At 41.6% G+C, this 24,863-nt stretch overlaps 1 protein-coding gene across 1 annotated transcript in view; it reads right to left on the bottom strand.

Annotated features, from left to right (window-relative positions):
• Nucleotides 1–1,337: 1,337 nt before the first annotated feature.
• nos1 (nitric oxide synthase 1 (neuronal)) overlaps nucleotides 1,338–24,863 on the bottom strand; it is a 34,553-nt gene continuing 11,027 nt past the window's right edge. Inside the window, exons 4-27 of the mRNA XM_008292369.1 lie at nucleotides 24,670–24,832; nucleotides 24,314–24,405; nucleotides 21,355–21,496; nucleotides 21,109–21,248; nucleotides 19,926–20,100; nucleotides 18,165–18,266; nucleotides 17,391–17,585; nucleotides 16,988–17,073; nucleotides 16,356–16,500; nucleotides 15,328–15,432; nucleotides 15,189–15,247; nucleotides 14,953–15,069; nucleotides 12,971–13,145; nucleotides 12,527–12,665; nucleotides 11,920–11,998; nucleotides 11,542–11,735; nucleotides 9,038–9,207; nucleotides 6,553–6,763; nucleotides 5,540–5,627; nucleotides 4,475–4,596; nucleotides 4,012–4,160; nucleotides 3,326–3,520; nucleotides 2,831–2,949; nucleotides 1,338–1,454 (exon numbers count right to left, since the gene is read on the bottom strand). Of these exons, the coding sequence (XP_008290591.1) occupies nucleotides 1,439–1,454; nucleotides 2,831–2,949; nucleotides 3,326–3,520; nucleotides 4,012–4,160; nucleotides 4,475–4,596; nucleotides 5,540–5,627; nucleotides 6,553–6,763; nucleotides 9,038–9,207; nucleotides 11,542–11,735; nucleotides 11,920–11,998; nucleotides 12,527–12,665; nucleotides 12,971–13,145; nucleotides 14,953–15,069; nucleotides 15,189–15,247; nucleotides 15,328–15,432; nucleotides 16,356–16,500; nucleotides 16,988–17,073; nucleotides 17,391–17,585; nucleotides 18,165–18,266; nucleotides 19,926–20,100; nucleotides 21,109–21,248; nucleotides 21,355–21,496; nucleotides 24,314–24,405; nucleotides 24,670–24,832 (3,178 nt within the window). The 3' untranslated portion in view covers nucleotides 1,338–1,438. The remainder of the gene's footprint in view (nucleotides 1,455–2,830; nucleotides 2,950–3,325; nucleotides 3,521–4,011; nucleotides 4,161–4,474; nucleotides 4,597–5,539; nucleotides 5,628–6,552; nucleotides 6,764–9,037; nucleotides 9,208–11,541; nucleotides 11,736–11,919; nucleotides 11,999–12,526; nucleotides 12,666–12,970; nucleotides 13,146–14,952; nucleotides 15,070–15,188; nucleotides 15,248–15,327; nucleotides 15,433–16,355; nucleotides 16,501–16,987; nucleotides 17,074–17,390; nucleotides 17,586–18,164; nucleotides 18,267–19,925; nucleotides 20,101–21,108; nucleotides 21,249–21,354; nucleotides 21,497–24,313; nucleotides 24,406–24,669; nucleotides 24,833–24,863) is intronic.

Raw genomic sequence — 24,863 nt, forward strand, 5'->3', positions numbered from 1 at the left:
TATAAAGTTCACCAATTAGCGTGTTGCAGCACAAAAATTGTACACATTTTATGTCAGGGGTTGGAGCTAATGAAGGCTGCCGGATCATTTAGTTGCATGTTTGTGCAACTTAGACGATTTGTTAATGTATTTATGGTGCATGAATTTGTCCAGCTGTTCCCCATTTTCAGTTCTTATGTTAAGTCGAGGCTGCTTGGAGAGGGGGAAAAAATGCAGCCTTCCCACATTGTGTGTGGCAAAAAAACAAATATCAAGAACAAAAAAATAAGCTGGACTTGTCTTAACACAACAAAAACCAGGAAAAAAAAAAAACAGACAAATGACACCCCAATAACCTCCCAGACTTGTGAAATCCTGAAGAGAGTACGCATAACACCCCAAATATCAAACAACTCCTTGGAACTATTGATTTAGATGCTGAATATTCATGTATTATTCAAGAAACTGCATGTTTATATAATTTGGCAGCACATCGGACCACATTGTGAACACATCGAGATTTAGATACTGAAATCTGAGACTCCTGAAGAAGTTTAAATAGTTTTTTTTTTTTATTATTTAAAAATGCACTGACGTCAGACTTTTAAGTGGCTGCTCTGCAAACTCCTTGGCAGCTGCTGTAGGTTCGGGCAAGCAGCAGCCGGGACACACGAGATTATGTTATGACAAAACAGACAGGCCACTGAAGAGAGCGCTGGCACAGAGGCTGATGCATTTTGATGGATTGCCAGTGAAGAGCAAGATAATACATTTATTAAGGGTGTAACAGAATTGTTGTTTTTTCTATAATTCAGGGTGACCTGTCAACATGCCAAATTTTGTTTGCAACACATCTGTCTTTCAGTTTTTCTGTCTGCATGCCTGTACATCTTTCTAACTTTGCTTTAAAAGCCTTTTGATATCAATAATAATAATAAAAAAAACAGCCCAAATAGATCTGACTGGTCCTGATACCTTCCCAACAAGCAAAGTGAACTTAATTCAAACAGAAATGTCAGTTTGCTATCAATACCACACATTTCCTTGCAAATATAAAAACTCAATAAAAGCCTTTTTAACAATAACACAGAGTATATTATATATTTTTTTTGAGTATATTCGTGTCTTGGTCATGCATTCACAATGAGGCAGGTCATTACACTAGGTGCACACATCATGAATCAAAAATGATCAATTTATAATTTTTGGAAGTACCATCGACAAGCAAAACAGATTCTCAGAAAACAGAACATTTCCAACTTGCTACAGACAAAATCGCAGAGCCCAACAGAAACATTAAAGTGGTATAAAAAAAAAAAGAAGAAGAAAGAAACCCCCTTTTTTTTTGTTTGTTTTGTTTTGTTTTTTTACAGTACAAAAAATTGCACAGTATTTCTTTAACCAGCGTCGCTGTGTCGTCTTGACTGGTTGTTGTCAGAAAGCCTCCTGATTCATCGACCTACAAGCAGAAAACCCTGAGAGGGAAAAGACAGAGGGAGGGACAGTGAGACAGACAGACAGAGAGAGAGCAGCAGAGACATAGAAATAGAGATGTTACAGTCATTACTCATTCAACGAGCAGAGGCTTTGATGGCCAAATGTGAAATTCAAGTGACAATCCACCCAGGAACCATCGTCTGTGATGCATTATGTTGGTGCTTAATGAGCCATAGTGGCTATGTAGGGCCCTTGTTTTGCTCTCATGGCAAGGGTATATGAAGTATCTAATCTTGAATATGCACAAATAACGTCGGAAACAAAAACAGAAATGGAACAGAGCCACTCGCTTTCACTCTAATCCTGTTAGTTTAAAGGCCCTTCTCAGCAGGTTTCTATGGTTACCCACTCTGTTTTCATCCAAAACGAGGGGTTTTAACACGCCGGCGTCGCCAGCAACTACAGGTTGCAGATTAAAGTTGCCTCAAAACATAGTGCTGATCTGGTAATCTCACTGGTTGAGATAAGTCTTGCAGGGTTTTGGCAATTGTCTTTTCTTTCCCCTCAAAATTTGAACTGATCTGACATCTGAAGAAGAGGCTCTGGTTAAGAAAAAACAAAACAAAACATGAATAAATAAGAAAACACATCATCCTAATGAATGATGGCTGTGTATGTGTGGACAATAGACGTGACCACGCCTCCTGAAATCCACTAAAAAGACACATACAGTAACAGTGAGTGAATGAGTAAGTAACTCATGAGGAAATGAATGAATGCGAGTTCCTTTCCGATTTCATTTGGTGCACGAGATGCTATTTTCAAACATGATTCATGCCTTTGAGTCAGCAGGGTCCCTAAATGGCTTAACGAATTAACGCAATGCTAGTATAGCTACTTGAGCAGATCTAGGACTGCGACTCAAATCGCCTCGAGGCCACTGGCCAGGCTGCTGTTTGGCTATTCTGCAAGAAACTGCATTTGTACCTCAACTCCTAAAATTGTATCAGTTAAGACAAACAATCCTGTTATAAAATGTAAAGAGTGTGACGTTTATCAAAGTACTGGATCACAAGTGTCTTAAAATATGCAAAATATGTGCGTGTACGTGTTAACGGCAGTTATAGATGCATAAAAACGACACATTGGAAACATGAGCGGTCTCTGGGCTACTCATTTAAAACTGAAATTTCTCAATCTGTCAAGTAGTCAGTGTGTCTATGCAGCGCTTTGGTTTGTCCACATCTGCAGGCCAAATAACTAGTAGATTTCTGGTTATTTATCGATTTTTGGAGCAGGATTCTTACTGATTCTTGTGTGCCTTTTGCATCCTATTCAAATTTCTTTCTCGATTTGCATTTTACAGCAGCTTTTCTTTGCGCTCTCTCAGACAAATCCTCCCAATCCCACTTACTCATCTGAGTCTTTTTTGCTCTCCTCGTTGTAAGCGATGGACTCCGAACGAAGCCGGTTGGTGACCTCGTAGGTGCGCAGGGTGACGCCGAAGATGTCCTCGTGGTAGCGGTTCTCATCCTGGTGGTGACAGGACACGTGGGTGAGCAGGTGTTGTGTGGATGCAGTGAATGACGAACTGAATCGAGCGGCGCTCACAATCACTTATTCATGTGTTTACTACACAGGTGAGTGTGTAGTGGTAGGCGTGGTGACGTGTGTCATGATTCTTTTTGTTTTTTTTACCCTTGAGTTCACTGATGAAAGTAATCCAGTGGGTGGTGTTTTGAACCTTTTTGTTTTAAATAATGACTCAACGTGCTGTATCTTTGTTCCATGCTTGGCGCCTGGTTACACAGCTTTCATCTACCTCATGTCGGGTTCTAACTAAAATCAATATCCTCCTCGATGGGATTTAATAGTGAATATCATGTTGACAGTGTCGCACATCTCTTACCCGCAGCTTGCTGATGAAGAAGCCGGCATCCTCCAGGCTCATGCTGCCCTGCTGCTTGATGATTTGCTGGACAGTCTTGAGAACATCTCCGGCCATCGTAACATCCCCGCACACATAGATGTGTCCACCTTCCTCCCTCAGGCACTGGTACACTGTCTCTGACAGATGCTCGCGCAGTACATCCTGTACGTATTTCTGACAGAGAGGCAGAGGAGAAACGATGAGTGTGCACCAAGAAGTCAAGTGTGAGGAGAAAAAAGAAGAAAAAAAAAAAAAAAGCAGGGAAGGAAATATTGTGAATTAAACGAGTTGGGAGGCTGCTCACAGATATGGAATAAAGTCAAATTGGCAAACTGAAAGCTAAAAAAAAATGGTGGAACAAAGTAATCTTAGAGTAATGGGAAGCTATGCTCTGTAGGGTCCTTTTTTAATTTTTTAAATTAAATTCTGCTACTGACTGTGATTTCTAACAGTGAAACCAGTCATTCAGCACAGCAAAGCAAGCAGAGGCATAAAGAAAACTACAGCAGAAAGTGTTAAACTGGAAACATGCAGTGTCAATTGGACACTTTAGAATATAACCACAGCAGTTTTTATTGAGCCTTTTCTCTACTCTGTGAATTTGTTTTAAACCCACACAGCCGTCCAGAGAGAGTTCTGACAAGCCGGCTCCAGACAGTTTGTACCTTTGGTTTGCCGGGTTCTCTGGAATAGGCCGTGTAGAGCTCCTTGAACACCTCTTTGTTCTTGGCCTGGATGGTCTCCTCCTTGTAGATGTGGTCCATCTCAGAGTGCCGACAGCCGAACACCAGGATCATGGGGCACGACTCAATCCCTTGGAGATGACAGGCAGAGTGACTGTGTTGCTCAGAACGGAGGACGTCAAGAGATAGTGTATTATCTGAACCCCTGACAGGGATTTGGTCTAAATTCCATTATTACACCGAGACGCGTGCGATAGCGTTTTAACTGGAAGAATAAATCCATCGGCGTGTCCTGGATATTTTCACAATGAGACGTCAAATTGAAGATTTTATCTATGGGTTCTTTTACAGCAGTGAAAATCCACCACAAAGCCTCTCTACAAGTTAGTGACAAATAAATCTCTAAGGAATAGTAAGGAGGGGAAAAAAGAGAAACATGTCCAACCGTTGTGCTCAAGGTCATATAGTCTCTGCTGCCAGAAGCTTCTGAATGGGGCGATGCCGGTTCCTGGACCCACCAGGATACACGGTGCTTGGCTGTCTCTGGGGAGTTGGAATGATGGTGCACTAAAACAATGCAAAAGACAAAAAAAATACATGAAAAAATATCCCAAAAGTGACCACAAAGGCTATGAAATTCATATATTTTCACATATTTCTTGTCAAAAAGTTAGACGAGAAGACTGATCGCACTCTCATGTCTATGTGCTAAATATGAAGCTACTTTCAGAAGCTGGGGTGCTCATTTAATGTTCAGATCTTCAGTATAAGAGAACTGGACTTTTGGTTATTAAAGAAATTTGACATCTCGTCCAAGAGACTGAAAGAACAACCTTCTCGAAACAGAGAAGGGGGACACCAGTTATCAGGTACTTATAATGCAATCTTGAGATCTCTTCCCAGAAAGTGACCACTATTAACATCTTGAGTTATCACAGAGCAGTTTCACAAAAACTGACACTTAGTTGGATTGTTAATGAGCCCACAGCCTTGTACGTTAGGGGTGACAACATATGAGAATGAGAGATGAGACGTCTTCAACAACTAAAAATATAAAGTTCAGTTGACTTTATTGAAGCTTCTTGGATCACCATGACGTGGATGATCAAGAAACAGTCATTTGTAGTTTAGCACAAAATGCTACCCCCCATCTCTGTCTAGCGGTGATAAAAATCTTCCTAGAATACCTCTAAATTTGCTAATTGACACATTTATCTTGTTCATTTAGTGCAAACCAATGGCAACTTTCCATTCTTTTGCTGTTGAACAATCCAAACAAACATGATAAGACGTTCTAATTAGTGAGATTCAGTGGGACAGATTTTGTGATGTTTAGACAGCGAGCTCTTTTTAACCTTTCAGACTTTATGCTCATTCAGGGGCTGACTGTCGCCACGGATTTAGCACATGGAGAAGAAAGTGGGATCAATCTTCTCGTCGAAGTGTTGACAAGAAAGCAAATTTTCAAAAATGCCAAACTTCTTTTGGTAGAAAGGTTTCCGATATTTACCCTCGGACGAAGCACGGCACCATCTCCCCCTTCTCTATCCTGTTGAGCCACGACGAACACACTCCATGGTGGATCGGCCCCCCTCCATCTGAAAGGGATGATTACCAGGCAGGCACTTTACCTTTTTCCCCTCCCACTCTTTTTAAGTGTGCAAACTAACAGGAGAAGAGTGGCCCTAACACACTCGCAAGGCTAGGGCCATTTCTCCTGCTCTCTCTCTAAAGGGAAATTGCAGTAATTCAGCTGTTGCTTAGACAATCATAGTAATACGCTCGCACAAGTGCACATTGCGTGTGAGAAAAAATAGCAGTGAGCTGCTATGGCAATGCTCGCTGCTGGCTCCTTCAAAAACTGAGATTATAGATGCTAACTGCAAAGGTGGAGCCATAAGAGCCTTGTGATACACCGGGCACAAAAGCTTACACTCAGCCTGGCTATCTAATGCGTTCTACATGCTGTCAGACGGACTGGTTTACCTGTTTTGTCTTATTTGTGTTATATATCTCTACATTAAATCTGCTTAGAAGTTTGCAATCTTCTTGACATACCTTTAAATCTATGTTTCTCGTAATTACAGCTGTGGTCTGGCTGCCCTATGAAGCTTTCAAGATAACTGCTAATCAATTTTCTTTGAGCCATCAGAGTTTTCAGAGACGCTGAGTCATTTGACTTCTCGAGCCTTTGCAGCAGCCTTGAAGAGGCCGCGGCACAGCGCCTTTTATCCGCCACATAAACTGAGCACACGCTGGATATTTTTGAGTAAAAACTCGCTGCAAAATACTATTTCCTTCAAACCCCAGCATGTGATTAAAATGCTGAGAAAAGTGATGAAGACCAATTTCAGGACCGTCAAAAGCCTCACAGGTCCACTAAAGTTTACCTTCCTAGGCAGCTGGGAGGACCACAATAACTGAAGCTACACCGACGCCACTTTAAAATGATTGGAGAGGCATAAAAGCAGTTCTTGAGCTGGGAAAAAAAAGGCAACCCTTCCTCAAGAAGTGGCTCCTTACCTCTGGCATGATAGGAGACCACGGCCACGGTGAGGTGGATCTCTCCTGGGTGCAGGTCCGGAGACGAGCTGATGGAGTAGTAGCGGGGCTGGAGCGAGGGCAGCTGGGTGAGCAGCAGAGTGGAGGGGATCTGGACGGAGGGGAACTCCTCCAGCACCTCCACCAGCGTGGGATTGTTGTACCACTTCCACTCCTCGTACTCCTGTAAGCCCTGTGGTGTCAACAAGACGGACAAAGTGGGATTAAGCATAGTTGAATATGCTTTTCAGATATGGGTTTTGTGCGGTAGCGTTGTTGGCTTTATCAGTGTGTTGAAGTGATAGCATTCTGTCTCTTTAGTGCTAATATTTCGAGTGGCTTCAATCAACAGTCTCCACCACAGTGATAGAGAGATCAAGTGATGTATGAGGCAAAATAATGCATCAGCAAACAAAAGACTCAATCTAAACTAAGCTTATCAAACTGCCCAAATAACCAATAGTCTAATTTAAAATTCTGTCCATGTGTGATGGCAATACCACATTAGGAACAGTAAAATAGAAAATATCCCAACAATTGTGGACTCAATCAAAGGATGAAGACCATGCAACAAGCGATTTAACTGTGGCTTATAAACGGTGGCTCTGTGAGACGCCACACCGTAGGATTTGTCGTTAAATCCTGATTGATGCTGTCTCTGTGTCGGGTATAATTTATAACTACGAATGAAGTTAAGGTGCTGTTCCACATCTGTAAATGCATGCAACTTTTTTACTTTGTGGATCCTGCTGCTGCTCGATGCTGCAGGTTTATAAATAACTCAAGGGAAAGATTCCTTTAAACAACTGGATGCAGCAAATTAGCTCCTGCTAACATTTTATCTCAAAAAAGGAAAAAATAAAAAGATGAGTATTGGTGATTCTCAATGATCTGAGCTGTTAGTTTGTTTGTTTTTACACCACAGAGAAGTTCTTGTTTGTGTTGACATGTTCATAACCTGATTGATGCACACCTGAAGTTGTAATTTTAGCATGTGAGCTGTATCTTTGTTGCTATCTGTGATGCTTTTGGACCTAAAATTGGTCCTGAAATGTGGAAAAAGTCTTCCTTAAATCACGTCATACAGCTCAAAGTATGTATGTGCCTGTTTAATAATGCAGTTTAGACTTGTGCTGTGTTGAAAGTGTACAGAAATGTCACTACATTCAACCTGGTGAGATTATGCAAAAGGAATTGCAGTGTTCATTGAGACGTAAACCCGACGTGTCCAAAAAGAGGCTTCAGATGTAGTTTTTGCTTTGCCAAGTCGTTCAATTGTCCTGATTAAGAAACCACTTCAACTGCCACAACAGCAGAACAAGCAGAAGACAGTTTCTTCTTTTAGATCCGTAAATATTTCCGACTCGAGACAAGGAGGCAGCCACAAGGAGAGCCATTCACCATTCACTGCCCAACTGTTTTTGTGTGTCATCACTGACATTTGGACGCGATAAATTTAGAGCGCTGCCGCCGGGCTAAAAAAACTTTGATATGCCACCGACTTTTGCTTTGTTCTCAAGCTGCTAATGAGCGACACAGTGCCCATTAGGAAGCCCGGTGTGGCCTCCATTCTCAGCCTAAAACACAGTTGGAGGCGCACTATGTACAATTACCAAAAATCTAAGAGCAAAAGTACTTTGGCGCCTGCGATTCTCGACCTTGATAAACAGAAGGGGGTGTCAGGGCTTTACACGTTTCAGGAGCTGCTATATTTTTAATAATGAATCCCTTTTTTTTTTATTCTTTTGGAAATAGGAATCATAACTTGTTTGCTTTCTAATGCATTTGCATGTTAAAAAGAAGGTTTTAAAAAAGTCAGAAATCTCTGCATTGGTCCAGAAATGAGCTGGAGATTAGACGCATACAAAAATAAAAATGATCTGCAGTGCTGATTCTACTGTACAGCTTCTTTTTCCGAATGCAGAAGCCTTCCATCTTTCCCTCTCGCTTTGGTGACAATGATTCTGTGTATGAGCATATGAGTCACTGCTTGGCCTCATCCAGCCTTCTCTACACATTGACAAAAATGGAGAGTGAACTGTGGGAGGCACTGCAAGGGGGAACGGCTCTGGGTTAGAACGATCAACCGCTTTAATTTGGCGCCAGCTAACTCCTACTGTACGTATTTCCATCGGTGCAAAGTGCATCAAATCGGCTCGCAGACACAGAAGCCATCTCCCATATTTTCAGAGCAAACACGATGAGTGTGTTGGTTGCTGCTGAGCCTTAAACACATGGTGACTTTTTATAGACTGGTGCTTTAAAAAGAGTTCTAATAAAAAAGTGAATAATGTCTGCATACATTTGGCTGTCAGATGGAAAACAAGACAGCATATCTTTGGATGGAGCCTATGCACATATTTCACAAATCCCTTACGTGTGTGGTCACGACCCAGGCTTAGCACTCAGTACTGCAGCGGCTCAATAATTCTAAAGGTCAGTGTTGATGCTAACTAAGTGAATTTACCTTACTGAGGATCTCTAGTTTCTTTTTCTGTTTGTCATTGGTTGCCAGAGCAGCGAACTGCTGCAGCAGCACGGGGCTCGGCGGAGTGGTGATGTCCAGGAAGTACTGGAAAGCCTGGAAGATGGTGCAGGGAGGGATACGAGTCTCATTTGTCCAGTTACTGATCACACCTGCAGACAAGAAAAATGTTAAGGCTGTGTTAATTTACATATATATTAACGGTGGATCAAATGATCATGTGGAACATTAAAGAGTAATAAACCCAGATAACTATCAACCAAACTCTGCAGCTCCTTTTGGCCTGTAGTTTTAAAAATACTGCTTCGGTTCACCACTAAATCCATCCATCCATTATCTATACACCGCTTAATCCTCACTAGGGTCATGGGGGGCTGGAGTCTATCCCAGTTGACTTAGGGCGAAGGCAGGTTCACCTGGACAGGTAACCAGTCTATCACAGGGCTACACTTAGAGACAGACAACCAAGCACACTCACATTCACACCTACGGACAATTTAGAATCACCAATTAACCTCAACATGTTTCTGGACTGTGTGGGAGGAAGCTGGAGAACCCGGAGAGAACCCACGCTGCACGGGGAGAACATGCAAACTCCACGCAGAAAGATCCCGGTGACGCGAACCGGCAACCTTCTAGCTGCGAGGCACAGTGCTAACCAACTGCGCCACCCTGCAGCCCCTTGACTAAAATTAAAAATTTTCAAATCAAAACAAAAGTAAGATGAGAAAACGTGTTGGTCAAGTGAACTGAGATGCTTCTCCAAATGGAAGCTAAATCTTTGCTAACATGTTCTCCACATCACCCTTAAGGTCGCATATTGTCAACAGTCTGGTCTGCTGCCCTCAAGTGGCTAAAATAAAAGTTACATGCAATGCTTGATTTAATATTTTGTCAAATCTACAGTTGTCATATTAGCTTAGAACCAGACGCACCAAATTTGCAACATGCAAACTGCGTTATAGAACATGAGATTATCCTGTTTAATCCTCTCAAATCCAAAACTTTGCAGCACATTCAAAAGGCATGAGGGTTTTTTTGTATTGTCAAAATGACACAAATCTATCCTAGCTATGAGTTGTAAAAATCTGACCAAATCTAAGGTTAATATCAGGGTATTTCTTAAAAATTACTTTAAAAAAAAACGTGATAAAATACACCATTAGTACTAACTAGATTTTGTAAAAAAACTAAAAATGATGCATTCCACAACACAATTGGAAAGCCAGTAGTGATACAACTGTGACCAACAATCATGTCATGAAAATTGAGGGACTTTTAAGCTGAGCTGGGCTGAACTGCAGGATGTGTATACACACAGCAGATAGGAGGCAAGCATGGAAACTAATCCAAAACGTTAGTAAAATATCTATAGTATGTAGAGTCACCTTTCCCCCCTTAATTTTGGTAACGTGAGCATTCAAGGAAATGTACATGTTGATTGCAGTTTGTTTTTTTTTGGTTTGTTTGTGTTATTTTATTTTTGTGATTTATTGCATTATAAAATTGTCATACTGCACAAAACACATTTTTGTGTTCCCTTTACTTCTAGCCATGGTTGTGCTGTTTCCATAGAGGTGCAGGAATTCATACTGCAGTAAAAACTAACTCGCAGCGATGTGACAGGAGCAAAAAAAACAACCCAAAACCTCGAAACTGCTTCAGAGGGTTAAAGAAAGGTCGCTGGAGTGACATTAGAGTTGTTGCCCTTCGTGGCCCTTTGGCATGTTTTTTTGGGGATTTTAAACGTGCTTGAGTGGATTGAGTCCAATTATTCCTAAACAGTTTACTCTGTCTTGAAATTTTGTAAACCTTTTGTATTTATTCAACCCTAATTTAAGCAGGAAGTCTCTTGAGATCGGTAAAGAAGAATATAAACACTTCATCAGTTTACGTCACACAATAACAGTGCTGTGTAGCTGTAAGTCGACATAAGGGAGTTCACTGATGCATTTATCTATAGCTTTAACTGCTCATATAAAGTAAATAAAGATAATGATTTTTGTTTGTGTAGGTAAACACATCGAGTCCTTACGTATACTGCTTGTAACTGCTAAATTACAGGGTCGAAATAAAGATTCATCCTTAAAATAGTCCAGTGTTCTCGTGTAGTATGGTTGCTGTTGGAAACAGGAGAACGCATTTCACAGAAGGAGGCAGGGAGTTTAATAAGCCATTATCAAGAGCGTCTAATTGTCAAGGTAAATTTAATCACATACTGTGTTTAAGAAACACCTTCCTTCACAGTCACAATGAAAATCACAGTTAAGTCACCCGGTGTCGCCACAACTGTTTGCCAATACCCAGCTTCACTGAAAGATTTCTGGGCATGGATACCTTTCTAAAGTGTGAGCTCGTGGTGTCCGCTGAGGCAAGAGAGACTGTGTCTTACTCGCCTTTTTTGAATTTTGACATCCTGCCCAGATTTCAAACTGATTTGTACTGTGTTCGCGGAGTAGCGTGACGTCGCCGATAACATCACCCACCTAGAGCCGTGTTCCTCTCCTCCAGGAACTCCACTTTGACTATTTGATTGACAGGCGGAGCGTCCTCCAGCTTATCTATGAGAGCTGTCACCAGGTCCTCGTGGTTGCCAGGGAAGATGCCCAGATGGTCGCCGGGCTTGTAGCTCAGGCTGTCGTGGTTGTTTGTGTGGAGCCGCACAAATATGGTGGAGCGACTATAAAAGAGATCAGAGATTTAGGGAATAACGCTGCACCGCTTTCAGTCTGTTCCATCGAGTTCACACACCACAACGAGCAGGTTGGACACCAGAGGAGTTAGATCAATTAGGCATGATTTTACAAGCTGAACAAAACATGCAACTAATTATGATTTTTTTTCTCCTGGAAAGTGTTACTTACTTGGATTTGGGACTTTGTAAGTTTTGCGATTCAAGCATCTTTGCTCCATAAACTCTCTTCTTGTGAATGTTATACAACGCTGTGGGCAGACAGAAACAATATTAGTACATAACATTTATATTATGTATGGATTTATTAGACCTTGCAAAATGAACTTATGGGATTTTTCCCCCCCCTGAGAGTTAAATGAGAAGATCAACACCACTCTTGTTCATGAAGTACAGTTCCAGGGTCAAGACTTAAACTTTAGTTTATATAAAAACTAGTACCAGAAGGTGTTTTTGTGGATTCAAGGGTACAACGTGGGGTAACTACTGTATATTTAGATGGAGAAAATCAGGGCACAATAACTTTATTGGAGAGTTACTGCACAGACAACATAAAAATGGATTCCAATACTATCAGCAGTTTTTTTTTTATTCTGCAGCAGAGCCACAGATCTCCAGGTGATGTAATGGCTGAGTGGTCTGGTCCTGATCAATAACCCTTCCATCCATCTACAGATACCTTATGGTTATTTTAAGCTGTGGTACTTACTAGCACGTATCCTTTTAAAACAGAGAAACCATCAGCAACTCATTACTCAGTCCCTGCAGGATTAGCGTACCTTCGGTGAGGGCCGGCGCCTCGGCTGTGTACGTCAGGCGGAACTTGCTCTTCTTCCAGCTACGATCGTTGCTGATCAAGGAGTCGTTGGCCTTCTCAATGTTCACATCGTCGCCAACACAGAACACGTCGCAGGCAGCCTTCATAGGCAAAAAAAAAACACAGGAAAGAATATGTGTATTTTTTTTACAAGGTGTCCCTTCACACTGGGATGACAAAACATTGCAAAAGAATACCTTCCTCCGCAAGTTGTCACGGTAACGTACCTATAAACAACTTCGAAGTACTACTGTAACTGTTGGGGCTGACTGATTTGTTATTGTGGTTGTGCACAAACATTGCAGCACGTTAGCATCTAAAGGAAAAGGAAAAAGAAACCGCGCGCGCCCTTTCCGAGCGCCCTACTCTTAACCAAGCCCAAAGGGTCTCAGCCCGTGAAACCAACCTTAAAAACTTTCTTGGCCCATGTTCTGAATGACTCCTCCTGGCCACACAGCTCATCTCCTTCTCCCATGCGTAGGATGCGCTCACCCCCCAGCTCTTCAAACAGCGTGTCCACAGCGTGGGCAAAGGCGCAGAAGTGTGGGTAGGCCCTGGAGCCAAGGCCAAACACTGAGAACCTAAACAAAGGCACATGAAAAAAAAAAGAAAAAAGATGGAGATAGAAGAGAGGCAGGTAGAGATAAATAAAAAAAAATAGAACTCAAACATACACAACTGCCGCCACTGAGCCCGTGTTAGAAACTCTCAAAACGCATTTGAAAACAGCTGACGTATTTACAAGTACTCGTCCTGTCTGGGTTTGGAGAGAGGCAAACATGAAATGGATCACTTTTCAGAGGGTGGTTGAATCACTGTCCCCCTGTTTCACGGTGAAGAAGTCAGTCTACATCATATTCACGTTTGAGCAAAATGCCTGTTGTCTCCTCTTCTTGAACAGATCAGCAAACTGTCCAGTGCAATAAGTTTTGTCATCCCAAAGGAGCTTTACAGCCAGTCTCCTGTGGAGTGGGAACTGAGGCAAGATTATAATGAAAATGCTAAATTTAGACAAAGACTGTGGTTAAGTGTGATAATGGCATATTATAAAACTGGCAAAAGGATCACAAAAGTTGCAGCTTGTGCATTTTAAATGATTGTATTCCTAAGAAATAAGATTATCCCAGTGTGCCTTCCTACTGAATGACTATAAAATACAGTCCATGTATTTTGTACTCATTAATCAGTCAAAGTGTTTTGTCAATAACTGTTTCCCAATTTAAGGCAAAGCTGTGACTGTGTTTAAAAAAGAATTTAATTTGCATCCAGCAGACATCACTGGTGCAGAAATATTTCCCTGTGTCCCGCCCATGCTGCAATGGGCAAGAAATGTACAACAACTGATGCTCTTAAAGCTGCTAGTTACCACAAAACAGGTGAGTAGAAATAGTCAAGTGATTAATTTCCCCACACAAGTATATATATAATGAAATACATCAGAAATGACCGTCTGATTTTCAGTTTTAAAGACAGCAGAGCTTATTAACCATCCCAAATCTCCCAGTGTGTTTAAAAGTAATCTTATCTTAAAAGAAAATCACCAAAATTACCGTAAAAACTGAGAGAATCATCAGATGTTCAATTCGCTCATCTCTGACAAGTAATTTGGCCTGAAAATTGCCAAAAATGACTACATTTAAACCGTGATAGCAGATGGAACAGTTGGATTTTTAACCTCCTGATGGTCATGAGCTCAGAAAAATCTAAAATTGTGCTATTTCATCAAAAGCGCTTTATTCTACGTGTCTCATTGAAAAATTCTACAAAAAAATAAAACGGCAGCTCTAACCAGACTCCACTAAAAACAAAATAATTCTCCATTCCTTAATGTGACAGTGATGCCATCAGTGACTCAGCTCTGACCAACAGTCACGTGACAAAAACTCAACGACTCTTTGGCTGCACTGGGTTGAACTGCAGGCTGTGTTTACGCAGATAGAAGTCAAATATGGAATATGGAAGTCAAATAGTCCAAATTTTGTGAAATTATGTGTCATTTTGCACAGAAGACTTTCTAGTTCTCTCTACTTCTAGCCATGGCTGTGCTGTTTCCATAGCAGTGCAGGACTTCATATACTGCCGTGAAAAATGAGGCCAAAATGATCAGAAACGTGACAAGAGAAGAAAGCATCCAGAAATTGTTTGGGGTTGAGAAGGTTAAGCTTAGATATAAACACTTGTAAGAAAGCCTTTCAGTGACTATAAATGTGAGGCATGTCCTGAGCATGTGCTGATCTTGTTGACTTGACCATAGTTTCTTTTTTAGATCTCTTTTTCTGCAAGTCACCACACCGTTATTTACTTAAATGCTTGGCATTCTCTAGACGGGCGAAATCACACAATAGTCCTGTTATGACTGTTTGATTTGATCTAGTTTGGTTTGTTTACCTGACATTAGCAAGAGGTCCAGTGCTCTCAAAGCTAATCCTGGCCTCTGGTTCATCGCTGGAGGACTTCCGAGTATCAGAGTAAGAGGACACGCTGTTGAAACGGACCTTGTAGCTCCTTCCGGGGGGGACAAAGAGATGAAACACCAATGTTTATCTCACACGGATTAAAAAGAAAAAAGATGAGAACTGACATCAATAAATACAAACACAGGTGGGTTGAGGGGTCAAACTCACTTTCTGTCCTCTGTGTTGGATGTCGGGTGGCGCATTTCCATTAAGGCAGCTCCAAATTTCTGCAGCAACAAATGAAGGCTTGTTATCAAGCTGAGCTGTGCTAAACTGGTTAGAAAATATTATATACATATTCATGTACCTCTCCATTCTCAGGCGGATCTCCGTTTCCAAAGGTGCTGGTCACCACTAAAACCAGTGTCTCGTGCTCCAGGTCGACCACATCATATTCATCCATGGACATGACCTGCATAAAGAAAAGACCATTAAGCCGAGAGAATCTTGCACATGGTTGCAAGTCTTTATCTCGTTCTTGTCTCCTATAAACACACACACTCCAAATGACAGATGACTTGAGCGTGTAAATTAAGGCCGAACACACAGCCGCTGGCAGAGGAGGAGGCTGTAATGACCACTCTGTCCTCGTCTCTAACGAGATGATAATATGCTGCTGCCGCACAACGAGCAGCCATGATGCACACCACTCAGCGCGATGGTGTTTGTCCGCCACGGGCCGGGCTCGCACTTCACATACATGCACAGCCACACACACACACACACACACGGGACTTAAGGCGTGAAGAGAAAACAGGCTTTAGCCCCACAACAACGACGATTTGCCCCTCGGCGTTCAGCATCTGCCCTGTTATCCATCTACGCACACCCACTCGCAGTCAGTGACACACACGTTCGCATGCATGAATCTCTTCTTGTGTGATTGATCACACGGGGAAAGCAGGAAAGGGACAATGAGATATGACCCAGAGGGGGAAAAAAAAAACAAGCACATAGTGTATGATTGAGCAGAGCATCTTTCTTTTTTTTTGTCAACAGATTTGTACAACTAGAGGTGCTTCAGGATCTTGTCTCAAAACTGCTGCACTGCTCCACGCTTGGATGGTTAAATCTTGCCTTTGACCCTGAGGCACTTTTGCTGCATGAGAGATGTAAGAAAAAATGTGACAAAAGACACACTTTCTCCTTCAACCCCTTCTCGCCGTCTGTACTCAGCTGGCATCTGCTCGGCTTCATCATCCGGTAGAGCAGGGAGAGGAAGGGGGAGGGGGGGGCGGCGTCTTTGAATTCCTCCGTTTTCAATTAGACATCGGTACAATGACACACAAGCTCAAACTTTGGGGAAACGATGATGCAAGGTGGGAGCAAGCGTACCTTTGCGTCAAAGGCGTGCTTGAAGATTTCACACAGAGTTTTGGCATAATCTTGCGATTTGCCCGTCTCTGTGGCGAACAGTATGGTGGCTTTAACCCTCTTGGCCATGGCTTGGCCCATGAGCTTCGCCGAGAACTTCACAGCCCTGCGAGAAAGGTGAAGAGATACAGATACAGATCAAAACAACATCAAATGCGATCCGCTTTGTAACCTGTCGACCCCTGCCACGATCAGAGGGCTCGCTCGTGCCTACGTGTCCGATAAAACGCTTCCTTTCGAGCAAACTAGCGACGGAAGGCTCACTGTAGCAGGCAGCTACGCATGGATGACAATTGTGATTACCTAGTTTGTCATATCCTCGAGGCAATTATATTAATAGCACAACATACACGCGCACAAGTGCATGCAAACGCAGACAAAACTCTGATTACTCCCCGAGGGGTTGATTGGATGAATTTCACTGCTGAGTACACCAGCTTCCTGCTCATGCGTCTAACTTTTTTTGTCAGGAAAGTGATTACTCGCTTGGCCTTAAATTACCATGCACACATCATTATTATATTTGACATTTGGGGTTGCAGTTTACCCTTGAGTCTATCAACAAGCCAGAGAAGGAAAACAAGCGTGCATACTTGGCAAGCTTCTTGAATCCAATGGCTCTCTTCTTTGTGGGTGTCCCGTTGACTCCTTTCCACACGTAGGTGTTCCAAGGATCAGTCTATTGCATATGGAAAAACAGACATTAAAATGGATAGCTTAAGCTAACAGGGATATCATTAAGGATATCTTATATACAAGGCTATATTCTGTGGTATCCAGGAGTTTTCTGGGTATTCTAACTGCCCTTTAATGTTTTCCCGGGACCAGTTTGTAAAAATGTGACGCAACAACCCATGGCTTGTGCTACACTCTATTGATGTCAGTCTAGAGAAAGTAACCTCGACTTGTTTTCACTGCAAAGCCATCATGTCGGAAGATGCGAAGCTAATAAAAAACATCACAAGATGATATTTAGGACTTCCAGAATATTCTCACCTGGTACTCAAAGGAAGGGGTGAGGCGGTAGTTGAGCATCTCTTGGTGAAAAACAGGCGTGATGCTTCCCGACATTGGAGGCACGATCCAGACCCAGTCTCCAGGACAACCTCCCCGAACCCGGTACTCGTTCTCCATGTGCTTCATGAAGGACTCTGTGGCTGAATGATGGTCTACGATGGTCACTTTGCAAGACTGAAAACAGAAAGCGTGGAAAGAAAAACTCATTTCAGAACCAAATACGACATGTTTTATTTGACTGATGATTGCTTTTAGAGTTATAATCCACTTTAGCATCTATCTATACATGTGTACATTGGGTGTGACTCATAAGGGACAAACAAACAGCCAGATCTGAACATAATCATGTGCATTCAGCTTAAATGTGGCAAAACTATGAGTACCTGCTACACACTAAGTATAGAGTTGACAAGTGTATTGTCATCAATTTAAAAAGTTTATATATAGATGGTTATAGATGGCTTTTTGACTGCAGCCACTGTAAATCCAATTCAAACATCTGATTCCTGCAACTTGTCTTGGCTCCAATTTGGCTCCATTTTCAGGTTGTAGGAAATCTAGAGTTCAGTCAATCACAGTTCACACAATGGTGTTTTTAAAAGGAGGAGAGTAGAGTTTGAATTCTGTGAGAACTCACAAATTAACGTTTGTTTTAAATTCAAATTTTATTGTTTTATCCCAAAAATGTCTCCCTACTCCAGCTTTAACAAGCGTTTCTGTTGTTGTAATGCTTTAAATAAATGAAGCTCGTACCTGGAAGCTGTGGAGAACAGCAATGTTAATCTCCACCAGCGCCTGGTCTTTCCAAAGGGACGAAGTCTTCCTGGTGTCTAAGGCCATCTTGTTAGCGACCTCCTACACAACACAGAAAGAAAAGATTGACACAACAGTTCTGACGTGGAAATCTTTGTGCTCATTGGCAGCATGAATTACTAAATTTCTTCTTTCTTAACTAAACCTGAACTGGAAATTCTTGGAGTCTGAACTTGAGAATTAGATTTTAAAGCACGATTGCTGTATTGAGTGCTAATATAACACATTAGAAAGAGAAGATCATCGGAGCCCTCCATCCAGGAACTGTACTCCAGTAGAACCAGGAAGAGGGAACATCATCACAGACCCCACTCATCCTGGTCACAAACTGTCTTCCCTCCTCCCCTCTGGCAGGTGATACAGAGTCCTGCAGACTAAAACCACCAGACATAAGAACAGTTTTTATCCCACTGCCATAACCCTGCTGAACAGCTGAGCCACTCCAAGACACAACTGCTATTTGCACGAATGTACATATACTTTTTTCCACTAGATTCTTGTATATATTTGTCTTATTATCTTTTTTTATTTTTTTATTAATATTTATTGTATTTTATTCTTTTCTTTCTTTAGTTATTTTACTTTATTTTATTTTTTAATTTTCCTATTTCTATTATTCGTGCAAATTCCTAGGGCGACACCAACAGCCGAAACCAAATTCCTTGTATGTTGTGTACGGCCATTAAAGCTGATTCTGATTAGTTCTACTGTACATGTTTGACTTGAACATATTCTGTGTATCTTCAGCTTTGGCTATGATGTTAAAGGTTTACTGTGGACGGCACAGGGACAATATATCTGTCAAGGTTTGTTATTTTCTTGTTTTTGAAACTTATTTATATAGATTATATTTTGTTAATCAAATGAAATATTCAATTATGTTTCATGCATCCAGCAGGTGCTCCCATAGACTGGAAGTAGTTCAACGTTTTCTATATGTTCCTCAACATCTGTGACTTCATCAGAGTTCGGACACCTGCAATCATCAGTTTACTGTAACTGCTCTTTTTCTGTGTTTTCTTCTTCACCATGCACAATATTCAACAGAAATAAAATATAGAATGACGCAAATGGAAAAAAAAAAGCACTCTTTTTTTTAACTTGAAGCACAGTTTTCCGTACTTCATTTAGAAGACAAATCAGCCAAAGCTGGCACCCGTGCGCCCTCAAGTGCTCTTCATAATTGGACCGCTCTGGTTTGGTCTGAGATTTTTGGATGGGAAACACTCTGTTTCACTTGTCTGAGTAATGTGATACATGCAAAGATAGCAGACAGTCTGGTAGCCTAATGATATAGCTTATTACAAATATATTTATACTGCACGCTCTCCAAGGTTTAAGTTGGTAAATGATACAGAAGAGCTTGTAATTCCATTTGCCCCTCTAAGTGCATATACACATGCATGAGCACATATATAAATTAGCACATTTTACATTATATCAGGCAGTCTTTTTTTTTCTTTTCCATGTTAAGCGAGTTAGCAACAAACCACAGCGAGGATTATTGACAAGTGTTGTTAATCAGCCTTCTCCTCGGCGTGCACAATTAGAAGAAGAATGGCATTCTGATTGGATCATTTGGTGACACAACACATGCTCATCTCTGCACAAGCCTTCAGTCAATCTGTGCCTCCAATTCTTTTCCCCCCTTCCTCATCTCTCCCGCGGATCATGAGTCTGTGTTTTGGCACGGCGCGCTACCTCCAGAATGTTGTAGCGTGAGCTGTCGCAGAAGTCCCTCACGCCAATCTCTGTGCCCATGTACCAGCCACTGAAGGGGCAGCCAGTGAACTCCAGACCACCGATCTCCAGCAACATGTTGGAAACTGCCGGGAGCCCGTACCACTTCAGGTCCAGGTCTTTGAACCACTCGTACCTGGGCAGAGCAAACAGGGAGGACGACGGTGAAGGACTGCAGCTATTTCAGATAATTTCATTCGTTGCGTTCCCCACTGAGGTCAGGAAATTGGCCATTTCCACATTTGCAATACACACTAACATCCTTAGGAGCACAGATAATTACCCCAGAGACACATGATGTAAAAAAAAAGAGTGCAGCCAAAACAAACATTAACACAAAGGAAGCCACTTTTGACAGCTTTTTATTGCTGGACAGAACCGTCGGACCTCAATCTACCTCCCACCACTCGGTCCTTCCAACCTCTAGGGGGATTGATAACATTGCTTTCAGTGTATTATTTGCAGTGCTGGGTCTAATCTCGTGTAATGATGAGACACTGTTGGTGGTCGCGGCCTGTGCCAAGCTGCTGCCAGAGATGAGGGCCAGCTGATGCAGGCTACGGAGCAAGAGTTGCCAATTTTCAGGGGGAGTCTGGCAGAGAGATCTGTGTGTCGAGGGATTCTGAAATGCTCTCTGTGGCGTGCAGCGATGTAGCGATAGCTCGGCGTGCATCTTTGTGTGTTCGAGCGATAATACCCAATTCTTTGCTGTGATTATGGAAATTACAGTGCTGCAGCAGCTTAATGCTTAACATCTCAAGGGCATTACGGCTTTTGTACAGTGACGACCACTGTTAAAAAAAAAAAAGAAAAAGTTTTCTTAAAAGTAAAGTAAACACATAACAATGAAAAACAGGAGGAAGCCTGAAATCTCGCTAACAAGCCCCATGGTTACCACAAAAAGCTGGCATAGCAACAGATAAAGTGTGGCTCATTGTGTTTTCTGGGAATAATCAGCACAGTTGGAATGTGACGATAACCAAATCAGACTTCTTGGCTTAAAAATACTCCATTGTTTAAGAAGTGTTGTTTAAAGATGTGCAAGTGGGTGGATGTCTTTTTTGTGCGACCGCCCTCTGTTCTTGTTTTTTTTTTTTTTATTATTTGCATTTGCTAGATCTTGTGGATTGTGTGCATAACTCACTTTGGGTGTGTGATCGGCACCTCCAGAACAAGGTCTTCGGGGATCTCGAACAGCTCGGGGTCATTCCCGTTGGCTTGCAGCAGGAGGGGCAGGACATCAAAACGACCCTTCGGAGCTTTCCATCCGAGCTGCATGCAGATCTGGTGACCAAGAGCTACACGTGAGCTGAATGCAAATGCTGATAGGCGTGATAAAAGTGAACTGTTGCAGGTTTGGATTTTACAAAACTCAGCTCCTCATGCGCACCTCTGTGAATTCAACATTAGCGGGGTCTCCCAGGATCTGCCCGTCGGGCTGCTTGTAGCCTGCATAACGAATCAGCTGACTGTTCCACACTCGAAAGTCGTGTTTGTTATCTGTCCTCTGAGGGAATATGGTGATGGCCGACCTGCGACAAAGACAAACAGAAAGCAGCAACACAAAAAAAGTTAGTCAGGATACACAGGATACTGGTTTTGGCGATTTTTTCAGGAAAAAAAACCAAAACACTGGATATCTGAACTGTTCAACACCACATCAACAGCAAGGTGGTCTCTGCACACACTGCAGTTAGAGGCCAAGCAAAGTATTAGATGCAATATATGACTATGTGTGGATTAACAGCAACAAGATTGCTAAGAGATGGCCGGCACTGTGTACGTAATCTGCCCGAAGGCGTTTTTAATTATGTTATGTCAAAGGACTCATAGCAGTGTCAAAGCTTAGCTACCTTTGCGCTGATCCCAGTGGTGTTTTAATGCTACGACCGGGTAAAAGTGTTAATGCTGCTAAGCTGGTTGTAAGTCGCTGAAAAGGGAATACACCAAGCAGCTGGTGTGAATCTGGGCCAGTGTTAAACAATCCACATGTGACGAAAACCAAAGCGTCGCATCATGAACTGGTGAAACAAATAGTCGTAGCTGCCATGATCACACTTTATGTGAAGAATAGGGTTGGTCAATCTGGAAGGTAATAATAACTGGTGTTCGGGTTATCAGTTCAAAGAGAAATAGCAAAGTTGCACTCAGTCAGACTACATGAAGTAAATTTGAAGAAAATGTAATTGCATCATATTTTTATATCAACCTTCTGAACATTTTTGTCAGATTATTATTAGGTGAACATGGAAAAATGACAGAATCACAAGCTATAAGTTGTAATACTGAATATTATGAGTAAAATGACTATTTAACACTCTGACCGACCTCCAAAACTTGATGTTAAAGGCATGTTATCGTTCAAAAAAGAAAGAAAGAAAGAAAGAAAGAAAGAAAGAAAGAAAGAAAGAAAAAGGCATAGTGGACAGTTTGTCAGTGGCAGAAACAGTAAACACAGAAATAATCATCAGATTTCCAACTTTCAGACATGTCCTTGAACTAATCCTTTGTGCTAAAAAAAAAAAATCTAAATCTACATTTTGTCAAAAATCTATTTGTCTCGTTTAAAATTTCACCAAAAACTAATAGTTTGCACTAATTAGATTATGCAAAAAATGAAAAATTGTGTGCTCCTCAGCAGAAACCAAGAAGCCATCAATGACTCAGCTGTGACTAACAGTGACTTGACAGAAATTCATTTAAACAGCAGACTGTGCTGAGGCAGAGCAGATAGGAGACGAATATGAAACTAACTAAAATGTAAGACATCTATAGTCTGTGGAGCCAACATTTTTAATTTTATCCAGTATTAGCAACATTTGGGCACCTGGAAAAATGATGTACATATTGATTGCAGTTTCTTTTTTTTTGGTAAAATAAGCAATAAAATACACATTTTTTTCTTTTTCTATGACATACACCTCTCTAACTGCAGACATTTCTAAGTTCGCTCTACTTTCAGCCATGTTTGGTGCTGTTTCCATAGAGATGCAGGACGTCACATTGCAGTGAAAAAGACAGACAGTAGAAAATGTGACAGGAATGAAAAAATGAAATTGCTTGAGGTTCAGAGGGTGAATCATACATTTTTTAATCAGTCATGGAGTTTTTAACGTCATAACTGCATTCTAGGACAACAACAGCATGATGGAAAATTAGCAACAAGTTCTAATTATTGGCTCTCTAATGACTAATAAAAGTTTTAGCTTTTGAGCAAATAGTAAGAACAATGAGGTGAAAACTAATTTTCACTGCTTATGTTGTCGGTCATTTGTTTATAGTGAGGAGCTGCAGACAGTTTGCACAAAAGCCCACCTCTAAGTATCATATTAATGATTATTTAAACCTGTCAGTAATAACCTTTCAGCATCTTTAAGTTCAGATTTGAGGTTAATTTAAAAATGATCAAAAGAAATCCATCATCTCCAATTGATTAAAAAAAAAAAAATCATTATTGAAGATAAAAAAAAAAACACCTAATTAGATTGTTCATCTCATTAATCATGTATGAACAGTTTAAATAAACTTCTTTGATGGTATAATATCATATTATTTTGCAATGTGCAAGATGCATTTTTGTTCACTTGCAACCAATTTAAAAATGAACTTTAATAATATTCTGATATGTTCTCGCATAATAATCTCTTTGTTTTGCTGCAGGAAAAAAACACAGTTTTCCACAACAAACTGTCTTGGGTTAAGTATTTTCTGACCTCTCCTTGCAGCATGTTTATATTGTTTTTCTAATACTAGCAGGTGATTAACGATGAACGAAGCTACTCCAGAATTATCACAGTATATTGTTATTTACATGCCTGTGTGTTTATTTACGAGCCAGACTGAGCGAGCCGCCGCCTGGATGTTGTGCTGGCTCTTTTCAACATGTGTATCCCGAGCTGTCTTCCGAAGGCCAGGCTAAGTGTAGTAATGAGTCAGAAGCTATCCATCATCCAAGAAGTAAATAGGAGGTGTCACATGTGATTAGGACTTGGCAGAAAGTGAGTGAGCGCCGCGCAGGTCTGACAAATGGCTGCTTGTTAGCAAGGTCTGCCGCCTCACCAGCAGGGCAGCGATTGGTGCTGAGACGCCGACGGATAGATAGACGGGCAGCAGATAGTGTCAGAAACAGCGCTAAGAGACGGAGCGCTCGCTGACAGATGGGACAGCGGGTCAAGTCAGGGTAGTCGGAGATGGAGAGGGGTGATGGGACGCTTAGAGCGACAGATGGAGAGAGGAACAAGGGTAGTAGGAGGAAAACACGAGCAGAGTTGAACCCAAAGGAAACAAAGGATGGACGAGCTGTAGATTGTTTGCATGTGTGTTTTGTTGTGTTTTTTTCTTTTTTTTACCTCAGGTTGCCTTTGTTGGTGGCGTACTTGATGTGGTTACAGATGTAGTTGTACATTCCATGGGCTGTTGTGCAGTCTCTGGCGTCAAAAACCTGGAAAGCAAACACAAAAACGAGCAATCAGAACCAGATTTATGTGAAGCAAATTCCAAAATATATAAATGAAATATTGCATTTTTTTATGTGTAAACTCATTCTAGCATCTCTCACAACATGATCGCAGCAGCAGCAGTTAGCCTTTAACACTCAAACAACGTCCAAAAGTGCAAAAATAAGCAGAAGTGCATCCCACTACTTTACTGGGCTGTCAATAACAGCATGTAAACAGACACTAATTTCAGGTAAACTGAACACTACCTGTAGTTTGGACCACTGGATCCTCCCCACACATCGGGCAGCGTTCCTCCAGGCGTGTTTGGCCCCGTAAATCAGCTCAGTGTCCTTCAGCTGATAAGTTCCTGAAGCTTCGATCTCCTTGGTCACCTCCTCTCGCCGGTCCACGTGTGCCTTGGAGCGATACCTGTGGGTCCACCGGCACAAAACAATGAAAG

Source organism: Stegastes partitus, unplaced genomic scaffold (assembly GCF_000690725.1).
Source record: "Stegastes partitus isolate 25-593 unplaced genomic scaffold, Stegastes_partitus-1.0.2 Scaffold804, whole genome shotgun sequence".
Lineage (NCBI taxonomy): Eukaryota > Metazoa > Chordata > Actinopteri > Pomacentridae > Stegastes > Stegastes partitus.